The sequence below is a fragment of the Cnephaeus nilssonii genome (genome assembly GCF_951640355.1).
Source record: "Cnephaeus nilssonii genome assembly, chromosome: 19".
NCBI lineage: Eukaryota > Metazoa > Chordata > Mammalia > Chiroptera > Vespertilionidae > Cnephaeus > Cnephaeus nilssonii.
In genome coordinates, this window is record NC_137090.1 from 24,222,242 (window position 1) to 24,245,438 (window position 23,197).

General features: G+C 39.9%; 2 protein-coding genes and 1 pseudogene across 3 annotated transcripts in view; 1 reads left to right on the forward strand and 2 right to left on the reverse strand.

The window, feature by feature from the left end:
- The window catches only part of TRIM37 (tripartite motif containing 37), a 160,086-nt gene extending 137,216 nt beyond the window's left edge, over positions 1 to 22,870 (forward strand). Inside the window, exon 25 of the mRNA XM_079797016.1 lies at positions 22,431 to 22,870. Within this exon, the coding sequence (XP_079653142.1) occupies positions 22,431 to 22,446 (16 nt within the window). The 3' untranslated portion in view covers positions 22,447 to 22,870. The remainder of the gene's footprint in view (positions 1 to 22,430) is intronic.
- PPM1E (protein phosphatase, Mg2+/Mn2+ dependent 1E) overlaps positions 1 to 23,197 on the reverse strand; it is a 119,284-nt gene that overhangs the window by 51,450 nt on the left and 44,637 nt on the right. The gene's annotated exons all lie outside the window — the stretch shown is intronic.
- On the reverse strand, positions 15,203 to 16,112 carry LOC307114395 (RNA transcription, translation and transport factor protein-like; annotated as a pseudogene). Its single transcript has one exon. The product of its transcript is annotated as an RNA transcription, translation and transport factor protein-like (transcript).

Genomic DNA, 23,197 nt, shown 5'->3' on the forward strand with positions numbered 1-23,197 from the left:
CTACTTCAATCGATATTTTGAAATGATTGACCAGTCTTAAGAAATTAGGGACTTTACTAAAATGATACACAATTATTCTTTGAAAGTCAACTAGAAATAGAACCCTATTTAATGGTTCTAGAAATCCATGTTACTATTTCTGGATATTAACTTAAGTCCTAACCCAGTGATGGCGAACCTCTGACACGCGTGTCAGTGCCATTTCTGATGAGACGCGGCCGCTGAGGCGGCCGCATGCCAAGGATGAAACATTTATGTTATTTAAACTATAAAGATCGCGAAATAATGTTTTTTCCTCTAAGTGACACACTACCCGAGTTAAACTATGCTCAGTTTTTTGGCGAAGTTTGACACACCAAGCTCAAAAGGTTGCCCATCACTGTACCTGTTCCATATTCATTCTGAATACTATACTGATGACAATTATATGTGGGGTCCCTAGGCCTGGCTGGCGATCAGGGCCGATCTGTGGGGCGATCAGAGGGACGATGGGGGTGGGGGTGGGGACGCTGGCACCCACCTTGGCTGGCCTGGGGCCTGCAGTCAGCTCCTGCGTTGAGCGTCTGCCCCCTGATGGTCAGTGCGCATCATAGCAAACTGGATGTTTGATCAATTTGCATATTAGGCTTTTATTATTTAGGATCTTGTTTTCAGGGAAAATGGTGAGAGTATCTACAATTTTTTGAATTTTCACTACATGCCAGCTAATGTACTAAAAATTTTACATCTTTTGTCTCTCTTAATTCTCATAATAACAATATGAAATAGAATGTATCTGAAATTCCTAGCTGAAGAACCTAATGATTAGAGAAGTTAATAGTAGAGCCACATTTTAAACCCAAATTAATAAGTCCAGAAAGCTATATTGTAAACCTCTAACAGTATATATATGAGCATACCTTGAAAATATTGTGGATTTAGTTCCAGACTACTGGAATAAAGTGAGTATTGCAATAAAGCAAGTGGTAGGTAATCTTTTTGTAGGTGGAGAATCTTGACTTCAATTTGTAAAAAAGGCAACACTTGTGAAGCACAATAAAATAAGGTATGCCTATAATTGTTTATGCCAAAAATATATATGGCAATGAATTATTCAGATTCTACTGATTGGGAAAACAGATACAAGATAACTGCTAAAAGTTGTGTAGCCTGGCCAGCGTGACTCAGAGGTTGAGCGTCAACCTATGAACAAGGAAGTCATGATTCGATTCTGGTCAGGGCATATGCCTTGGTTGTGGGCCCAATTCCCAGTGTGCGGAGTGCAGGAGGCAGCCAATCAATGATTCTCTCTCATCACGATATTTCTATCTCTTTCTCTCCCTCTTCCTTCCTTTCTAAAATCAATAAAAATATTTTTTAAAGAAAAAAATGTTTTTTAAAAAAAGCTAGTCAACAACACAGTGACTGAGAGAAAAAACACACCACAGTGACACAGGAAACATATCTGAATTCTGGGCCCTTACTCTAGTTTTTCCATGAATATAACGTATATATTTATTCATTGATTTTAGTTAAAAAGTAATACATGCCACATTCTTATTGAAAAAATTCAAAGAATACTAAAAGTATTTAAAGTAAAAAGTAAAGGTAAAAGTTATCAGTTTGCTATATATTATACCCTTCCAGACTTTTTTCTATGCATTTACAAACAGAAAAATATAGCCGTTTTGTGTATTTATTGTAACATAAATGAAATGACATATATATCATTATAAAATGTACTTTTCCCTTAGAATATGTTTTAGAGAACTTTCCATATCAACATACACACATATGACTTGTTAGTTTAGGCTGCTACATAGCTTGTCTATCAATGGACATTTAGATTATTTTAAATTTTTTAATACCATAAATGGTGCTTTAGTAAACATCTTTACATGACTTTTGTGTACAGTGCACAAAGACATAGAATCCATTATTTGTTATATTTTTATTTTTGCCCTAGCTGGTTTTGCTCAGTGGATAGAGCGTCAGCCTGCAGATTGAAGGGTCCCAGATTCGGTTCCGGTCAAGGACATATACTTGGGTTGCGGGCTCAATCCCCCAGTGAGGGGCGTGCAGGAGGCATGATTCTCATCTTGATATTTCTCTCTCTCTCTCTCTCCCTTCCTTCTGAAATCAATAAATATTTTTTAAAAATTATTTTTATCAAAATATTGCAATCATATCCTTTAAGAAGCCAAACTGAACTAAAAGATTCAAAATGAAGACAGAAATCTCTTCATCATTCTCCTCTATACTCTAGAGTAGTGGTTCTCAACCTTTCTAATGCCGCAATCCTTTAATACAGTTCCTCATATTGTGGTGACCCCCAACAATAAAATTATTTTCGGCCCTGGCTGGTTTGGCTCAGTGGATAGAGCGTCAGCCTGCGGACTGAAGGGTCCTGGGTTCGATTCCGGTCAAGGGCACATGCCCAGGTTGTGGGCTCGATCCCCGGTGTGGGGCATGCAGGAGGCAGCCGATCAGTGATTCTATCTTATCAGTGATGTTTCTCTCTCTCCCCTCTCCCTTCCTCCCTGAAATCAATAAAAAGGTATTTTTTAAAAAAATTATTTTTGTTGGTACTTCATAACTGTAATTTTGCTACTGTTAATGAATCGTAATGTAAATATCTGTGTTTTCCGATGGTCTTAGGCAACCCTGCTAGCGGTTCTCAACCTGTGTATCGTGACCCACAGGTTGAGAACCGCTGCTGTAGGGCCCAAGACCATCGGAAAACACAGATATTTACATTACGATTCATTAACAGTAGCAAAATTACAGTTATGAAGTAGCAATGAAAATAATTTTAAGGTTGGGGGTCACCACAACATGAGGAACTGTATTAAAGGGTCGCGGCATTAGAAAGGTTGAGAACCACTGCTCTAGAGCAAGGGTGGGGAACGTCTGGCCCGTGAAATCATTTGGTGTGGCCCTGCCAAGGCATTAGGGGTGAGTTAAATGTTTGACCAAATATAGCAGGCTCATTTTTAAGTTGATAATTTTGTATGGCCTGCAAATGATGTTATAATTATCCAAATGGCCCTTGGGTTTTCTTTTAGAAGTTTTACTGTTTTAGGTCTTATATTTAGGTTTTTGATCCATTTTTCGTAAACTTTTGTGTATGGTGTTAGGTAAACATCCAACTTCATTCTTTTGCATGTGGATATCCAGTTTCCTCAGCACCATTTGCCTTTGCCTATTGAATGGTCTTGGCACCCTTGTCAAAAATAATTTGACCATATATGCAAAGGTTTATTTCTGAGCTCTTTATTCTATTTCATTGATCTGTATGTCTTTATGCCAGGACTACACTGTTTTGATTACTATAGCATTACATTAAATCAAGAATTGTGAGTCCTTTGGTTTTGTTCTTTTTCAAGATTGTTTTGGCTATTTGGGGTCCCTTGAGATTCCATATGAATTTTAGAATAGGTTTTTCTATTTCTGAAAAAAACAATCATTGGGATTTGGATAGGGATTGCATTGAATCCGTATTTTGCTTTGGGTAGTATTGGCATCTTAAAAGTATTACATATTCCAGTCAATGAACATGGGATGTCTCCCCATTTATACGTCTTCTTTAATTTGTTTCAGCAATGTTTTGTAGGTCATTGTACAAGTTTTTACCTCCTTGGTTAAGTTAATTCCTAAGTATTTTATTCTTTTTGATGCTATTGTAAATTGAATTGTTTTTGTAATTTCCTTTTCAGATTGTTCATTGTTTGTGTATAAAAATGCAACTGATTTTTGTGGGTTGGCTTTGTACCCTGCTACTTTGCAAAATTCTTTTATTAGTTCTATCAGTTTTTGTTTGTTTGTTTGTTTGCTTGTTTTTCCTGGGACCTTTAGGGTTTCCTACATTTAAGCACATATCATCATCAGATAATTTTATGTTTTTGTTTCCAATTTGGATGCCTTTTGTTTCATTTTCTTGCCTAATTTCTTTGACTGGAACTTCCAGCACTGTGTTGAAAAGAAGTGGGAAAAGCAGGCAGTACTCTATTGCCTACAAGTCGTGAAAGCTCTGTTCTCATTTATGGTTCACTTAGAAAGGTTGAAGTCTTAAAGATAACAACATCCCAGTTTATTTAGATAACATTTAGCTCATAACTGTAGCTCATAAAAACAGTGTCTTTTCTGTTTGTTTGTTTGTTTATGGTATTTTATTTTATATTTAGATTTTGGGTTCAAGAGGCAATGAACATGGCTGAATCCAAATCTTTAAAAGTCCCTGAGTAAATATTTCTTGTTCAGGTTTTTAGAAACCTGCATCTTTAAAATATGCATTGTTTGTGAAAGAAAGAAAGAAAGAAAGAAAGAAAAAGAGAGAGAGAGAGAGAGAGAGAGAGAGAGAGAGAGAGAGAGAGAGAGAAAGAAAGAAAGAAAGAAAGAAAGAAAGAAAGAAAGAAAGAAAGAAAGAAAGAAGGAAAGAAGGAGAGAAGAGAAGAGAAGAGAAGAGAAGAGAAGAGAAGAGAAGAGAAGAGAAGAGAAGAGAAGAGAAGAGAAAAGAGAACCACAAAAATATTTCAGGGAATTTATGGTAGGTAAAAAGTGCCCCACTAAAAATAAATTAAACATTATAAATCAGAATGAGTACAGCATTAGATCTAGCCTTACATAAAAGAGGATTTTCTCTACTTGACACAAATTCCAGTCATCTAATCTCTACCTGAGAAAGGAATATGCCCTTAGGAATTCTACCAGTTAAATAGTTCATTTTTGAAGGAACTATTTTTAAATAAGCCTTAGATATGCACCAAACCCCCAATACGGTTGGCAGCTTCAGAAAAGCTTAATTACCCTGTTATTCTTTTAATCATCCAAAGAAACCCAATCCAGTGACTATCATGGTATTTATTACCTGCTGTGAGCACAGTCAAGTGGTGGATTCCCCACTGTTAAATTCAGAAAATAAAGTAGGGAAGAAAAAAAAAAAAAAGGAATGCTGACAGAGAAAATAACAAAATATAGCAACTAGGGACAAAATGAGATTCACAACCTGGTTTTTGATACTGAGAAATATCTGAAAAACTATTTTCATGAATTATATAAAGATATCTAGGAAGATGCATTTGTTCATAGTGGCAGAATAATATTCAGGAATTTGTTACTATTTTTAAAAAATGCTATTTCTGCCCTAACTGGTTTGGCTCAGTGGATAGAGCATCAGCCTGCGGACTCAAGGGTCCCAGGTTCGATTCCAGTCAAGGGCATGTGCCTTGGTTGTGGGCACATCCCCAGTAGGGGGTGTGCAGGAGGCAGCTGATCGATGTTTCTCTCTCATCGATGTTTCTAACTCTCTATCCCTCTCTCTTCCTCTCTGTAAAAAATCAATAAAATATATTTTTTTTAAAATGCTATTTTTAGTGAACCAGAGAATAAAATTACTATGGGACTCTGAAATGATCTGGTAAGGTCAATAAGTGAAAACTTAAAAAACAAAAATAAAGCAAAAAGATGGATCATAAAACAATTTTTCTTTTTTGGAGGAGAACCATAACAGCACAAAGTATGTATTATTCATAATGATAAGAAATAATTGGCAATAGACACCATAACAGGGTTCAAAATCATTTTATTTTCCAGCTATAGTTTCCCTTCTGAAGTCACCATAAAATTGGTTCTGTGCTACATAAGTTAAGAGTAGTGGTATCAAGCTGAGCGAATATGATTGCAGAGAGCTATTTTCTATTTTAAAATGGTTTTTGGAAAGATGTCTCCTTAATGGAAATGCTGAATTATAACCTTAGCAACACGTCTGGGCATCCCCTTAAGAAAAACTGTCATAGAAGTAAAGAAATTGGAAAAAAAATAGAAGAATGTATGCTGTATAAAAAAGTGCTACAGCCCTAGCTGGTTTGGCTCAATGGACAGAGCGTTAGCCTGCGGACTGAAGGGTCCTGGGTTTGATTCTGGTCAGGGGCACATGCCCAGGTTTCGGGCTCGATCCCTAGGCAGGGGTGCGGGAAGCAGCCGATCAATGATTCTCTCTCATCGTTGATGTTTCTGTCTCTCTCTTCCTCTCCCTTCCTCTCTGAAATCAATAAAAAATATATATATTTTAAAAGTGCTACAATCCTCTAGCTAGGAAAACAAACATAAACAGTAATAATAAGCAATTAAATTATTAACTCTAGGTCTAATGGGAAAAATCTCATGCATCAGGTATACCCTTTAATTTCCAACGAATATGGACAGTTCTTGTAGTTACTCTGTTGCTAGCTAATTAATATATAGTATCACATACTTGCATGGAACTTTATGTTTACAAAAGGTTTCACATATATTACCTTGACTATCCCTTATTAAACCCTGTGAGGTAGATATAATAGACATTAAAATGTAAAAAAGAATTGAAAGAACCATAGACGTCAACCTTCAGTTTGCAGTTAGGAATTTCTCTCTATAGTATCGCTAATATCTAATTACATTCGTTAGTTTCTGTTATAATTTCTTTAACGACAGGGATATGAAAAATGAGCAGGGCTTAGCTGAGTATTTACTTATTTTCCGTGCCCAGCAGTCCAGGATAAGGAGGGAGTTCCCAGCTTCTGGAATACTTGGTGGAGGTCTGCTAACTGCAGCCTCTTTCTCTTCCTCCCTCTTCTCCTGCTTTCTACCTTTTATATTACAAGTAGTGCATCTTTTCTCTAAACTATCAATTTAGCTCCTTGATTTTCTTTTGGGTCAGAACTATGCAACATAAAGGCTGAAACATACAGCATTCCCATTTCCCCGACCTCTGACAAAACAATTCTAAGTATTAATAGTTTAAAGACCCGTTTAATGGCCACCTTTCCCCAGAATCTAGAGCATACATAGACCAAGCAGTATTGCAATAAAACACCATTTTCCTTTTTTTCATTGGTGGATAAGTATAAGTAGCCCAATCCCCCAAGATCCGTCCCAAGAGAGTGTCTTTTGTAATGAGCCAGAAGCACCCATCCTTGAACAATTTAAGCAAGATTACAGGCAAAGTTACACCCGGCAAACCACCTTAATATACAGTATTTACAAGTGCGCACAACAGACAGATAACCGTTTGTGGCTTACCATGCACAGCCAGGCAGAATAACCAGGCAAGGACCTTGAGAGGCCACTTGCAACCAGGAGCTCATCAGGCTCACTCAGACAGGGAGCTACAGACAACTAACTTCCCCCATTTTACAGAGTTACAGTACACTCAATTCAACTTAGGTTTTAGGTGAGACAATGGGGATTGCTGAAGCTGCAGCTGGGACTCAAAAGAGGAAAATTCCTGGCAGCGCTACAAGTAAGATCTAGGCTTCAGCCCTGGGAAGCCCAGTCCAGGCAGCAAGCGGGATCCCCAGTACTCACCCAAGAGGACTTCCCCGCTTGTGTCCCATCTGGATCGCCAGAATATGTCACTGGACAACAAGGGGTCCGTGCTGCCTGTCCTTACTTGAGCCAATTAAGCAGAGACAAGTTGAATCATATATGAGCATTTATTCCAATAATGCCAGCAGTATGGGAGAGCAGCAGGTCATCCACAAAAATCTGCCAAGTATTTACTTTTTTAAAAATTTCTTTATTGATTAAGGTATTACATGTGTCCTCATACCTCCATTAACCCCCCGAGTATTTACTTAAATAGGATCAGGAAAACGGCAATAGAAAATTCTACCTCCATCAGCTATTTTCTGTTTATTGAGAATGTATTATGTGCTAGGCACATGATCCTTACAACACTTTTAAGGAGCTGCCAGTAGCTGCTTAATGGGAATATTTTGCTTGAATCTATTTTCCCCAAACTATTTAATGACCTTTCAAGTCTTTTAAATAGAACACTTCTGAGAATACATGTTGAATAGTAGGCATAGCTAAAGATAAAATATGATTATACCCATTTTATAGATGTGAAAAATGAGTTAAGTGAATTAGTCACATTTAGTAAGTAATGGGGTAGGACTTAGAACACAGATCCTCAATCTACTAATCCAATATTAATTTCATTCCACATTGCAAAGTATTTGAGCTACAATGCATTTTATTTTTATTTCTTACTAAAGGCCCATTGCACAAAGATTTGTGCAAGAATGGGCCTTCCATCCCCTGGCTGCTGGCACCGCCTTCGCTCAGGCTAGAGCCACCTTTCCGCCTTTCCACCTTCCCACGCTGCCCAGAGGCCCAGAGCGGCTGGGCGGTGCGGAAGACCTGCATCATCGCCATGGCAATGACACAAGCGTCCCACCCCTGGCCGCTCAGCACCTGCATATGCAAATTAACCCACCATCTTTGTTGGGTTAATTTGCATACTCACTCCTGATTGGCTGGTGTGTCGCAAAGGTATGGTCAATTTGCATCTTTCTCTTTTATTAGTGTAAATTATTATCATTTTGTTCATCCTCACCCAAGGGTATTTTTCCATTGATATTTAGAGAGAGTGGAAGAGAGAGGGGGGAGAGACAGAGAGAAACCTCCCACATAGGGTCCAGGGATCGAGCCTGCAACTGAGATATGTGCCTTGACCACGAATTAAACCCTGGATTCTTCAAGTCTGCAGGCCGACACTCTCTCCACTGAGCCAAACCAGCTAGGGCTACAGTGCATTTTAATAGAGAAAAATATTATAAAAGTCTCTTAAATTTACAACAAAAATAAAACTATTTGGGATACAATAATAGTGTTGTGTGTGTGTTTTTTAAACTTATTGATTTTGGCCATTGCAACTGATATACTTGTGGGATTACTACAAAAACAGGCACAAAGTCTACCCTCCTCTTCTCTCACCGCCCCCACCCTCTTCTCCTCCTTTTGCTCTCTCTCTCCCCACCCCCTCTTTCTCTCTCTCTCTCTTCACACACACACACACTACAAAATGACAATCTTTGATGCTAAATAGTGAATAATTGTGGGAGATAAGAAATGTCAAAAATATAGGTTTAAATTAACTTTGCCACAGATTATATGTACTTATTAATGAGTACAGTTTAGGGAAAATAAAGTGGACAAAACTTACAAAAATCAGGTCTTGTTCAAAATGTTATCTCTATATCAAAAACTGTTAAATTCATGACATCATATTAACATAACTTACCACTGGTAATACTAACCTTGATCACTTGGGTTATAAGACAGTGTTTTCCAGGTCTCTATACTCTTTAATTTAGAAGTGAGTCACCCCTCAAGATGGGATGGGTTAACTCCATCTCCTGGAAAAAGGCAATTCACTTCTGTGATTTCTTCTCAAAAACTATAACTCTAGTCTACTCGTTTGGAAAACATTATCAGATAAACCCAAACTGAGGAACCTTCTATAAAATACCTGGTCAGAGCTCCTTAACTCTGTCAAGGTCATAGGAAACAAGGAGTGACTGAGCAACTGTCATAGACTAGAAGAGACTATGGAGACATGATGATTAAATGCAATATGGTATTCTGGATTGGATCCTGGAACAACAAAAAGGACATTAGTGGTAAAACTATGAATCCCAGTTCAGTCTGGAGTTTAGTTAATAGTAATGTGCCAATGCTGGTTTCTTAGTTTTGCCAAAGGTCCCATGGTAACGTAAGACGTTAATGTTAGGGGAAAGGGTGTAAGAGGTAACTGGGGAAATTATCTTACAAGTTTTCTATAAATCTAAAATTATTCAAAACAAAAGAGTTTACTTTTTAAAAATATGTTCAAGGGTACATGCTTATAAGCTTGTTCATTACCTTGCTGACATCACCTACAATTCTACTCTTTCCTCAATCCACTCCAGCCATACTGGCCCCCTGTTATTCCTCAAATATACCAATAATGCACCCACTTCAGGCCCTCTATACTGTGCATCATTTACTCTGCCTGGAATGACCTTTCTTCAGATACTCATATGGCTCATACCCCTCACTTCCTTAATGTCTCTTTCAAATGTAACATTACTAAAGATTTTCTTACCCATTGTGTATTTTTTAAGAAAACAAAACACAGCTCCTTACCGTCTTTCTTATTACTTATTTCTGAATATATTGTCTGTCTCCCTCCTGTTCTCCACAGGGGCGCAGTCAATTTTGTTCACTGCTTTATCGCCAGCACCTAGTATATAGTAGGCACTCATTAAGTATTTATTGAATAAATGGATTACTTCATATTAAAAACAGATTTTATAAATTCTTCAGGGATATTTTATAAGAACAAAATCTTAAACCAAAGGAACAAACCCCTGCTGTTGTAATTTTATATCATTATTAACCAGTAGAAGTATTTATAAATACAACAGAAGAGCTTTCAAACCATCCCTTGAAATCATGTAGATTAGTGCTTATTCATCTGGTCCTAAGACCCATTCCATTCTTTAGTACACAGGAATGTGGTTAAATGTTATCCCCTATTTCTGTTACAATGAAATTGGAGGGAAGAAATGGGGGGGGGGGTGTTATTTAAGTTAATACAATCAGAACCAAAGTGGTAAATTAAAGCCTCCTTTTTTTATATGTACCTTATAGAGAGGACACCCTCAAACAACTTCAGAATAGTGCTATTTTTTAAATAGGAAGGGCTCTATATCTAAAACTAATTTCTCAGATTTGGAAAGAGCATATGTCATTCAAACAATAATGGTGTCAAATCATATTATATATTCTTTAATTTCATATTTTAGCTTGGAAGACCAAAGCCTAAAAGCTAGCTTAATTCTGATAGTCATATTAAAATCTGTTTCTAACAGGAACAGTAGGGCATCTGGAATGGTATCTCAACCGTACCTACATCTAAGCATCACAAACTCTAGTGTTCTTGTGTCAACAAGCCAACTGTTTCCACTATATCACAATCCCACTCTCTGCCAAACTGTTATGCTTCAGGCAAGGTTACTAAAATGGTTTTCAGAAGCAAAAAGTGTTTTATTACGTTTAAAACCCTAACTGTCCAACCTATGAGGGAAGGCGGGTGTGTGTGTGTGTGTGTGTGTGTGTGTGTGTGTGTGTGTGTGTAAGGGGGTAAGAGATCAACCAAAGAATTTGTATGCATGCATATGAGCATAACCAATAGACACAGACTTGGGGGAGGGGGAGGGCATATACTGGGGGGTGGGGGTGGCTAGGGAGAGGTCAATGGGGGGAAAAAGAAACTTATGTAATACTTTAAACAATAAAGAATTTAAATTTAAAAAACCTCAAGGTACAGGTCAGGTAAACTCAAAGGTATCAAGATAACTGGAATTACTAACAAAGCTGTGCCTATCTCCATGTTTCTGCTGCAGTTATATTACAGTGGATGAAAAGCCTGATGAGGCACTCATTTATTCAACTAATATTTATGAAATACCTGCAAACACACACCATAGGATCATCCCTTTTGTGCTGTGGGGCACAGAAAGACACATATATCCCAGTGACCACCCTCAAGTAGTTTATATAGTCGATTAAGAAAATTAAAACATCATTCACTTGATTATGATCTCTACTTGCCAGATGAAGAAATTGGAAGCTGAAAAAAGTTAAGAATCTTGCCCAATTACACGAAGCAAGTGGTAGAATAGTATAGTCATAATATTATATAGGAGATCAGAGGAGGGGGAAATTACTTCTAGTGAGGGTAGTAATCTTTTCCTACAATGAGCTTGTATTTTTTCACTATTTATATGCTTAATCTTCAACAGTCTTAACTCTGCCCCAAATCCAAAAGGTCTTTCCCACAGGCACACCACTACCCTTCACCCAAATTAGCTACATGTCTAAAAGAATTCAGCATTGGCTTTGAATCTGGGTTAAAATCTGTGTTCTGATATTTACTACCTATCTGACCTTGACAAGTCATTTAAACTCAGATTTTTATTCATCTGTAAAATGAGCCTACTACCTATTTTTTAGAACAGTTGTGGGAATTAAATGGCATAATTAACATGTAGTACTTAATAAACAGAGCTACATTATTAGTGTTATGCCTGGCTTAGAGTGAATACTTAAAAGTGGTAATATTTCATCTAGAGGGTTTCCTGTGGTAATAATTGTGTGGAATTTTATTCTTTATCAATTAATAATTCATCCTTTCTTATCCCCCATAATTAGTTTAAGAAATGTTATTGAAAATCTGTTTTATGCTCTGCCACCCCATCATAACCTCTTCTCCTGGCCACTCCATCATAGCCTTTATTAAAATATGTAATGGTCTTCTTCCTTTAGAATACACCCAGTGCAAGCAGGAACTTGTTTTGTGGTTTTGTTTGTTAATCCTCTGAGGATAGTTTTTCCATTGACTTTTAGAGAGAGTGGAAGAGAAGGAGGGAGGAGGGAGGGGAGGGGAGAGAGACATTGATGTGAGAGACACACATCAATTGGTTACCACCCGCACAGGCCCCAACTAGGGCTGGGGAATCACACCTGCAATCCAGGTGCATGCCCTTGACTGGGAATCAAACTTGAGACCCTTTGGTGCATGGCCAGTGCTCTGACCACTAAGCATACCAGCTAGGGCAAGCAGGGTCTTCTTTTTCTTCACTACTTATCCCTAGTATCTAGCACTGAAATATTTGTTGACTGGCTGAATGAATGAATGAATGAATGGGACATTGGTCTATTCTGAGAATGTTAAAAGTCTTCTGAGAGGTATACACTAGTTCCGTGGTCGGCAAACTGCGGCTCGCAAGAAACATGCGGCTCTTTGGCCCCTTGAGTGTGGCTCTTCCACAAAATACCACGGCCTGGGCGAGTCTATTTTGAAGAAGTGGCATTAGAAGAAGTTTAAGTTTAAAAAATTTGGCTCTCAAAAGAAATGTCAATCATTGTACTGTTGCTATTTGGCTCTGTTGACTAATGAGTTTGCCTACCACTGCACTAGTTGAACAGATCATCTTAATATGAAATGTGAGATTGCTAACAAAGTTTCCTATAAGAAGTGATACCTCTTAGTTTTTTAAAGTATGTTTTTTCTTTGTTTCTTAAGCTTGCTCTTTTCCTCTAGTGCCATAAATATATTAATAAGCCAACTAATATTTATTCAACATTTACAATGTTTCAGACAATAGTCTTAGTGCTTTCCATATTACTCATTTAATCTTCAAAAAAAATTCTCTGAGGTATTATAGTGAAGGAAACTGAAGCACAAAAGTGTAAGTAACTTGCCAAAAGGTCACATGACTCAAAAGTTGGGCATTTTGCTCTTAGCCACTTCAATAAGTTGTCTCTTGAAATCAATCAAAATACTTTTTTAAATGGAAGAACACAAAAGTGGCTTTTATAACTAGGTATTCTCCTAGAAGGAATTTATACTATAAATTAAGAACCTAGCTCTTCAACAAAATATTAACACACCGAATTTTAAAAGTACAAAAGTATATAGCAAGATTAATTAGTATTTATGTCAGGTATGTGAAGCTGACTCAAATTTGAAACTCAATTACTGTAATCCATCACATCCACAGACCGAAAGAGAAAAATCAAATGATCATATCAATAGATACAGATAAATCAACATCATACTTGATAGTGAAAAACTCAAAGCTTTCCCACTAAGTTCAGGTACAAGGCAAAAATATCTGCTCTCACCCTGGTCCAGTAGCTGTTGGTAGGTCCCACACCAAAAGGTTGCAGGTTCAATTCCCAGCATGACACATACCTAGGCTGAGGGTTTGATCCCTGGTTGGGGTATGTACGGGAGGCAACCAGTCAATGTTTCTCTCTCACATTAATGTTCTTTCTCTTTCCCTTCCTCTCTCTCTAAAATAAAAAACACACACAAATCTTTGTGTGAGAATTTAAAAAACAAACAAAAAAAGCCCAGAGGGTGTAGGGTGTATAGCTCAGTGGTTAAGTGTTGACCTATGAACCAGGAGGTCATGGTTGGATTCCTGGTCAGGGCACATGCCCAAGTTGCAGGCTCAATATCCAGTAGGGGGGTGGGCAGGAGGCAACCGATCAATGATTCTCTCTCATCATTGATGCTTCTATCTCTCTCCCTCTCACTCCCTCTCTGAAATCAATAAAAATATATTAAAAGAAAAACAAAAAAAAAAACAACAACAGAAATAGAGACACTAGGATTTGGGGCAATTCAAATTTTATATCTACTTGTTGAACAAGTGAGAAACATCTCAATCCCAAATTATCTTATTGTATATCAACAATATAATTTTAATTAGTTTCAACTTATATATGGAAAAGGAAAGTTTCCTATCAATTCAAACTGTTAGCTTTTTCAAAATGAAAATATCTTCATTGTGTTTGGTTAGGAAAGTATTACTATACTCATTATAAAAATACTAGAGGCCCGGTGCATGAAATTCGTGCACTGCGGTGGGGGGGGGGGTGTCCCTCAGCCCGGCCTGCACCCTCTCACAGTCTGGGACCCCTCAGGGGATGTCCGCCTGCCGACAGTTGGAAATCCCTCTCACAGTCCGGAACCCCTCGCTCCTTACCATCCCGCCTGCTCACTGCTCCTTACCACTGCTGAGCACTGCTGAGAAACTTAGACTCCTTCCTCTGTGGTCTCACAACTGTCACATGCCAGGCAGTCACTCAGAAATGTCTTGACATCGGCCAACTTATGGAATTCTCCCTTCTCTCCGCTCTCCTGAGCCAGACTCCAGACGTTGACTGCGGCATTCTCTTGGTCATCGTTGTTTTTTGTTTTGTTTTTTTCCCCAAACATTACAAAGTTTATATGAATATAACATACAAAGATGCAGCCTCCTTTGTAGGAACAGGGAAGGAAGGGGTGGTTAAGTAAGGCACACGGAGCTGCAGCAAGTACCAGCTATGGGGAAGGCCAAGGGGGAGAGGAGGTTGGCACTGGGGCTGAGGCCGTAGAACCATTGCTGGGGAAATAGGGATCCCCTCTGAGTGCCACGTTCTGAGGCTGAACTAATTGGCCAAGCTGAGGCAGAGGTGGGTGGCCATATCAGCCATCTTTGGTGCTGTTTACCCTTTCCCACCCCAGCTCTGTTGTAAAACCCTAGAGCCCTGGATTCCAAAGGCCCCATCCAGAGCAGAGGCCTTGGAAGCGGGTGAGAGGAAATGAGTAGGGCAGTTTGAAGATACTGGGAGTCTCCAGAGAGGAGGGCACCCTCCTCCATCCCTGCCTGTGGCTTTGGCTCCCCTGCTTACTCCTGAGCACCACACGTGAGTTGGGGAGGGGTCGGTGAAACATCTGTTCCTGGCCCCCACAGGCCTCCCTTCCATCCAGGCCTCTTTAGGCCCACTCTGTTTTGTTTCCATCTCTCCATCCCAGTCTCTCCCAGTCTCTATCTATCTCTGTTTTTCTTTCTCCCCCCCCCCCCCCCCCACTTTCCCAAACTTTATTACAGAAAAAAACAACGATGGTAAATCTCTAAAACATAATCAATTTTCTGGGATTCTTCCCTTGAAAATGTGATGTTTGGTTTTGAAACACATACCACGGTGTATATGGTTCCCAACTGTACTAAATAGGCGAGAGGCTGAAATCCTAAAAGGTTCATCTTCCAACTTTCCCCAGTGTGTGGTATGTCTTTGGGTCAGCAATAATTGCCTGAACAGCTACTACGGCTTCATTAATTTTTGTTTGTAGCTCTCTGAGCTCTTCTATCTGCAGCAAACGCAGAATCTGAGCAGCTTCATTAAGAACTGCATCTCCTGTGTCAAAACCAAGACTATGCTTGTCTAAAGCAACAGGCAACCCCTCTTTTGCTTGATTTGCTTTAGCAACTGCATCCTGTGTCAGGCGTTCCAGGACCAAAATGTGGATTGCCTTCAGCATTACCAGGTAATCATCATGACCTTGAATCTGAAGAAGGTTAGCCAAAGCCATTACACCAGCCTTAAAATCAGGATTATTAACATCCAAACTGACCAATGGCTCTGCATTTTTAGCTGCATTGTCAGCATTTTTTGTATTATCAAATACCAAGTACTTATATTTGTCAGAGTTATCTCCATATTCAAGTCTAACAGCTAAACCAAGAAGCCAGTCAATTGCTTCTTGTCTATCTTGAATCTTTAAAGGACAGCTAACAACTGTGAGATACTTTTCAAAGAACTTGAGCCAGTCACTGCTGTGGATGTTTCTTAAATTACCTGTCTTCAATCTTGTAGTGTCTGACTTTCTGGTCTTCAAGCCAAACAATAAAGTTTCTAAATTCTGTTTCATCTTTGCAGTTGAAACCGGCAGGGTTGTGGTAGTCGAGGGCTGTCAGCTTGTGGCAGAACATGGTCCTGGCTTCCCGCTCTTTCCCAGGGCCGGAGAGGAGAGGGGAGGAGCAGCTGGCAGCGAAGCCACAGCAAGAGCTCTTTGTTTTTCTCAGTAGTCAGTCCTCCAGGCCTGCCTGCCTCCCTCTCTCCCTCCCTCCCAGTCTCCCTCTTCCTCTTTCCCGGCTGGGAGGGGCGGGGCCAGTGGGGGTAGCTCCACCCTCTGCCTGCCCTGGGGCCTCATTCTGAGAGAGGCTCCCAGAGCCAGCTGCAAGGGAGGGAATGAAAGGGAGAAAATGCTGTGAGCTGGTGGGCCTGAAGGACTGACTGCTGCCCCATGCTCCGAGGGGTGCTTGGACGCCAGTAACAGCTTGGGGAGGGCGCCTCAGGGCCAGTGGGACAGAAGGAAGTGGGGGTGTGGCACGGAGGTGGTGCCTGCGCTTCTGTGAAGGCGCCAAGCAGAGCCTGCAGGCCAAGGTGAATCAGCGCCTGCGGGCCATCAGGAGTGCTCACAACCGGGCCCCTGGATCCGGGTGAGCCTGGCCCCGGGTCCGGGTGAGGCCGTGGGCCCCTGGATCCGAGTGAGCCTGGCCCCCTGGATCCGGGTGAGCCTGGCCCCGGGTCCGGGTGAGGCCGTGGGCCCCTGGATCCGGGTGAGCCTGGGTCCCGGGTACGGGTGAGGCCGTGGGCCCCTGGATCCGGGTGAGCCTGGCCCCGGGTCCGGGTGAGGCCGTGGGCCCCTGGATCCGGGTGAGCCTGGGTCCCGGGTCCGGGTGAGGCCGTGGGCCCCTGGATCCGGGTGAGCCTGGCCCCGGGTCCGGGTGAGGCCGTGGGCCCCTGGATCCGGGTGAGCCTGGGTCCCGGGTCCGGGTGAGGCCGTGGGCCCCTGGATCCGGGTGAGGCCACGCAACCCTGGGTCTGGGAGAGGCCACGTGCCCCTGGGTCCGGGTGAGGCCATGCGCCTCTGGGTCCGGATGAAGCTGAATCCTGGGTCTGGGCGAGGCCGTGTGCCCCTAGATCCGGGTGAAGCTGGATCCCGGGTCCGGGTGAGGCCATGGGCCCCTGGATCCGGGTGAAGCCGTGCCCCTGGATCCGGCCGAGACCAAACCAGAGGGAGTCGGACCTGCATTACCACCATTTGTCCACCATCCAGAGCTGAGGGGTCAGTGCCGACATGTACTCATAAGGAACTGGTGGACATTGATATTGGGTCTCAAAAGAACTGTTGGACCAGAAAGAAACTCACTACAGACTGATTCATTTGCCTGTCAGCATAACTATTATTGCTCGTCGCACATTCAATTCTTATATCTCTAGTGACACATGATTTCGCTCATCTAGGGGAAATGATGAACAACATAGACTGATGAACAAGAACAGAACCAGAAACAAGGAGGCATCGATCGGACTATCGGGCCTCAGAGGGAGGATAGGGGAGGGTGGGGGGAGGGGGGAGAGATCAACCAAAGGTCTTATGTGCATGCATATGAGCCTAACCAATGCTTAAGTTCAACAGAGGGTTGGGGCATCCATGGGGAGGGGTGTGGGATGGGAATGGGGGGATGAGGACAAATATGTGACACCTTAATCAATAAAGAAATTTAAAAAAAAATAAAGAAGGGTGCTAAAATCTTGAAAAAAAAAAAAGGAGTGCTCACAACCACCGTGGCCATGTGGGGAGTACGGGCCGCCCTCCACCAGGACCCGCCTCCCCCGTCCCCGTCTCCGTCCCCACGGCCACAAGTCCCCTCCCACCTGAACTGCATGTGCAGCCTGGCGTTCGGTAGAGCCTTTGGTCATTGTGGATGTGGCCGACCCTGGGTGTGTGTGTGTGTGTGTGTGTGTGTGTGTGTGTGTATGTATATATACATATATATTAAGATTGATATTCTACATAAAATAAAATCTATAAGACATACAAAATGTAAAATGAAAGCCAAAACTTTTTTTAAAATTTAGTTGAGTTGTCAACTTTATTCTGTCCCCTAAGAATTTCATTAGTCTCTCACTGCATCTAAATTGCTTACCACTTCATCTAGTTTAAGCAGTATCATAACTATAATTTCCCTTACCTTTCCACTATCTACAATCAGAAGAGTGGGCACACCATTTATAAGCATTGCTTAAATTAATGAAGCCAAAGACATTGACCCTGTTTGTTTTGGACAAGGACAGAGGGGCTAATTATAATTAGTAGCCTTCTTATTAGACAAATGGTTACAGATACTAGTATACTAGCTTTTCCAGGGGATGACATTTTAAAATACCTCCTAGTTGTAACTGATTTTTATTATAAGACATTTGACTATACCTGGTTGCTAGAACTATCTTTAGAACAAGCAGCCAGATTTAGGAGAAAATGTCTAATATTTATAAGAAAACCACAGAGAATGTGAGAGTCAAGCAGAGAATATAAAGGAGTGTCATCTGGAACTCAGTGGGAGATGGCATAAAAGCAGATGCAGTTTCAAAACATAATTTTGCCTAACCTGCTAAGATAGGATGGTGCAGGAGTCTCCTTGTGTTCATTTTCCTCTGAGGAAACCACACCTTTCCACTGATGTGGAAAGCAAAAGGTATGTTCTATTATTTTTTAAGTTTCTCTGCTGATTAATAACTATCTAAAGGTACTTCAAGAAGGTAAACAGAACACTGATTATTCTCTGCTTGGTACTCAGTTAATTTGGAAAGCCAAAATAATCTGACTTCTTCCTAATAACATCATTAACTAGAAAAAGAAGTTAATTTCTTCAATTTTCACTGAAACTTATTTTAAAATGCAATAAAAATCATTTCTACTATCCTGAGTTTTGTTTTAAAAAGTTGCTCCTGAGTATCAAGAAATCATCCCTCTCTATATATTTACTTTTTTTTCCTCAAAATATTCTATAGCATCTAGGACATATAGGTATTTCTCTTAGCTGTACAATGCTACATTATGTAACATGTAAAAGATAAACTGCAAAGAAACTACTTGATAGCTAACTAGAGAAAAATTTTAACAAACCATTAGGGTAAAATGACTGATTATTCAAAATAATTCTCATGTACTCACATAAATTTTGTCACTTTCACAGTATCTATATATATAAAAAGCCAAAACAAAAAAAAAAAAGCCAGCAACCGGAATGCCAGAACAACTGGAATAACAGGTCGCTATGACGCCCACTGCGGCCTGGCCCACTGTGGCCCGGCCAACCGGCCCAATCAGGGGCGGGGCAGGCCGGCTAACCGCCATGGCCCCTCCCACTGGGTGGCCCCAATCGCCCCCCACCAGGGGTGGGGCCAGACAACCTCCCACACCCCCGCTCCCCAGCTGACCCAGCCCCAATCAACCCCCACCCCGACTGGGGGCGGGGCTGGCCAGCCAACCTTCTGTGTCCCCTCCCTCCTGCTGGCCCAGCCTGATCAGCCCCCACTGGGGCAGGCCAGCCGGACCCCACCTATGCACAAATTCGTGCACTGGGCCTCTAGTAGGTTTATAATTCATCTTGCTGTTTAATAAAAATCATTCTTTTAACTGCTTTTCTTCATTTTTTTCTCTCAATATATTCTATTTTACTGAGTAACAACACTATTACTTCAATTACTTGATAACACGTTTGCCAGTAGTGCTTCAACAGAACTAAATTACATATAATAAAAAAGTAATAGATAATTAGCAGTAAGATAATGAAATATAATATGGCTTTTATTTGGACTTCATTATGATGCTAAGAGATATTTCCTCCATAGGAGAGCCCTAAAAAAAACTTAAAATTGCCTACATAAGAATTAAGGTAAATTAGACAAACTTCTATTTATATATAATAAACTTCTTTCAGGTTTATTTCTCTAAGAAGGTCTTCAGTGTAAGATTATTGTAAACAGAAGGCTAACGGCCCCCGAACACCTTCACTTAGCGTATCTGGCCCATTCTATCTCTCTGCCTTCAACCTATTCCTTCCATTCAACCCTTTGCTCCAGCCATATAACATAACTATGTGTTACATTGTCTTATGCTAACACAAACTCACAAATGAAATTTCCTCAGCTTGGACTATCCTTCTTTTCTTCTTCATTTAGTCAACAACCCTTATTGGGTTCTAAAATAAACTCATGTAAAGCATTAACTGCTTCAGGAAGCATTCTTTGACTCCTTCCCTTCTGGTTGTATATATTCTTATTTATTTTCAGAGAGGAAGGGAGAGAGAAACATCAATGATGAGAGAGAAACATTGATGGGCTGCCTACTGCACACCCCTCATTGGGGATCAAGCCCGCAACCTGGGCTTGTACCCTGACCAGGAATCGAACCGTGACCTCCTGGTTCATAGGTTGATGCTCAACCACTAAGCCACACCGGCCAGGCTCCAATTGCATACTTTCATAGTAGTATCATTTTCATTTATTGTACTCTAATTAATTTACTCATATTTTCACTAGTCTGCAAGATCCTTGAGGGTGAAAACATAGTATATTCAACTTTATTCTTTTTCTCAGCTCTTAGAATAGTCTAGGCCTCAATTAATGATTGTTCAATGTTCTGGAAATTATTTCAAATTCAAGTAAAAGTCATGATAATACTATCAGATCTAGGTTATATGACTCGTTATAGATCTGTAGTACTTTGCTATTCCTTAATGTCTACTGAAAATGCACAATAATATTTTTTATTTGGAAAATATTACCATTTAAATATTTGAGGGGGAAAAGCCTATGTAACAGGATGTTTTACTCTGATTTTTACAGCAAGTAAGAGATAAATATAATATCCAAGTCACTCATTTTATCAGTCCTGTTTTAATTGTTTATAAATATAGAATCATCTATAATAATAAGGCCCCTTCCCACCAGTACTCAATAAAAACTGAAAAACTTAGAAGTAGCCCTTGGCAGAGAGATGGGGTGGCATGTGTATGTCTAGAGGTGTACATGTAAGAGGCAGGGTAATTTGTTAAGACCTTAATTTGCATTTTGTTCTCCATTAATTTTTTCCTTTCCCCCATTCTAAGAAGGTAACCAGGTTTGGGGGCTCCAATGTTTATGAAAGATATGAATTACTAAATAAAAACATCAAAGTTACTTGTGGATAATCTGCTTTCTAACTTTTACTTTTGGGGGTTAAGTTAAAGGCAAAGCCTTTGGGGGCTGTCAGGGAGCCTGGGAAAGAGCCTCCTAAACCCAACTTCCCCAGACTGGAAAAGGTTCAACAATATCAGGCATAGTAGAGACCTAAATCCTACTTCAAGGAAATGACAAAACTACAGAGAATAACTACGTGGAGCACGTTTGGAAGCTATATTCTAAGTCCTGGGGACTCAGTCAGCATAGACTCCTGTGTACAAGCTTGGCCAAAAAGCAATGAAGTCATCTTACTTTAAGAAACACATGGATTTATTTTAATAAGGTTATGTGATAAACTGCAAACAAGTGGGTTGGGAAAGGAAAGAAAGGAAGGAAGCCTCATTGTTCACGTGCTCCCATAATGACTGAAATGAATCCCTATCTTACCAGGTTGGGTAATTAAAAGTCAGATTTAATTTAATTTAATTTATAGGAAATAAAATAATTTCATATTTCTTGCATATATAAATCTGTGGTATAAGTAATTCAACTAAACACAATAATATGAATCTGTACATTTCTAATATACTTTAATATACATTTTCTTGTTCATTATTATGTTATTTGTGCTTCACAACCCCTATAACAGAATAACTGAAATGACTGCATTTTGAAAGTCTAAAAAGTTTTCCTTTGGAAGCAAAACAATGATGGCTTTATGGCAGAATTGATTATTGCTGTCAATAAGAAGTTTATCATTACAAGAAGTATAACACTGCAAGATAAATTAATAATTTGGATTCAGGGACTGCAAACAAAACATCTGAAGAAGTGGAAGACAAAAAGCAATCTCATTAAGTTTTCCCTAGAAAGGCCTATACGTAGACAGAGAATAATGACTACTTTCAAAAATGCTCCACTTCTAAATGAATATATTTTTATTAAAAAACAGTGAAGGATCCCTAGCATCCTTAAATACACCCCTATAATTCTTAGCTGGGAAAGATAACTATCAAATTCAGGAAAGTGGCTACAATGGAAGGGAAGGGGCAGGCATAGGATTATGGAGAGGTATATAGGAGTCTTTCAACTTGGATCTATTGTGCTTAGTTTTTAAAAAAATACTTAAACAAATATGGCCAAAAATTAAATATGACAAACAGGGCGGTAGGTGTATGGATGTTTGCTTTGTTACTTTTTCAATGCCAATCTATATTTTTGGAATATTTCAAAATTAAAATCTAGCATAAGCATGTATCCTAGTTTTTGCCTGACTATAAATTTCTCTTCTGCAGTTTAGAACCAGGATAGTTTGATACAGAGCAGCGGTCGCCAACCTTTCGGACCTCACGGACCACCAGTGGTCCGCGGACCACCAGTTGATGACCGCTGATACAGAGCCTAGTGGATTACTGTGTGCAGTAAGTCTTTGTTTGTATAGAACAACTTAAAAGGTAATGGAAAAACTGATTACCTGGTTAATTATTCATTCCTTCCCAAATAAAGCCGCTTCATCCAAATAAAATTTTAAAAAAGGAAATAACAAGAGATGTTCATTGGTATAAAATATATAACTATTTCCATTTTATATAGTCTGAAATTTTGAATTAAGACAGACTCATTAAAATAAAACATATATATCCAAATATATACATCCAGTACAGAGACTTGATCCATTCATTTAAATTGTATTTAGTTTCAATCATGTAATGATCCTGTGTTAAGTATTAAGAATACAGAGATAGCTCGTGAGTGTCGACCTATGAACCAGGAGGTCACGGGTTCGATTCCAATCAGGGCACATGCTCAGGTTGCGGGCTCAAGCCTCAGTGTGGGGCATGTAGGAGGCAGCCAATCAATGATTTTCTCTCATCATTGCTGTTTCTCTCTCTCTCTCTCTCTCTCTCTCTCTCTCTCTCTCTCTCTCTCCCTCCCTCCCTCCCTCTCTCTCCCTCTCTGAAATCTATAAGAAATATATATTTATTTTTTTTAAAAGAACACAGAGATGAATGAGAAAAGATGCCTGTTCTTAAGGAACTCACAATTTAAAGAATCCTGACAA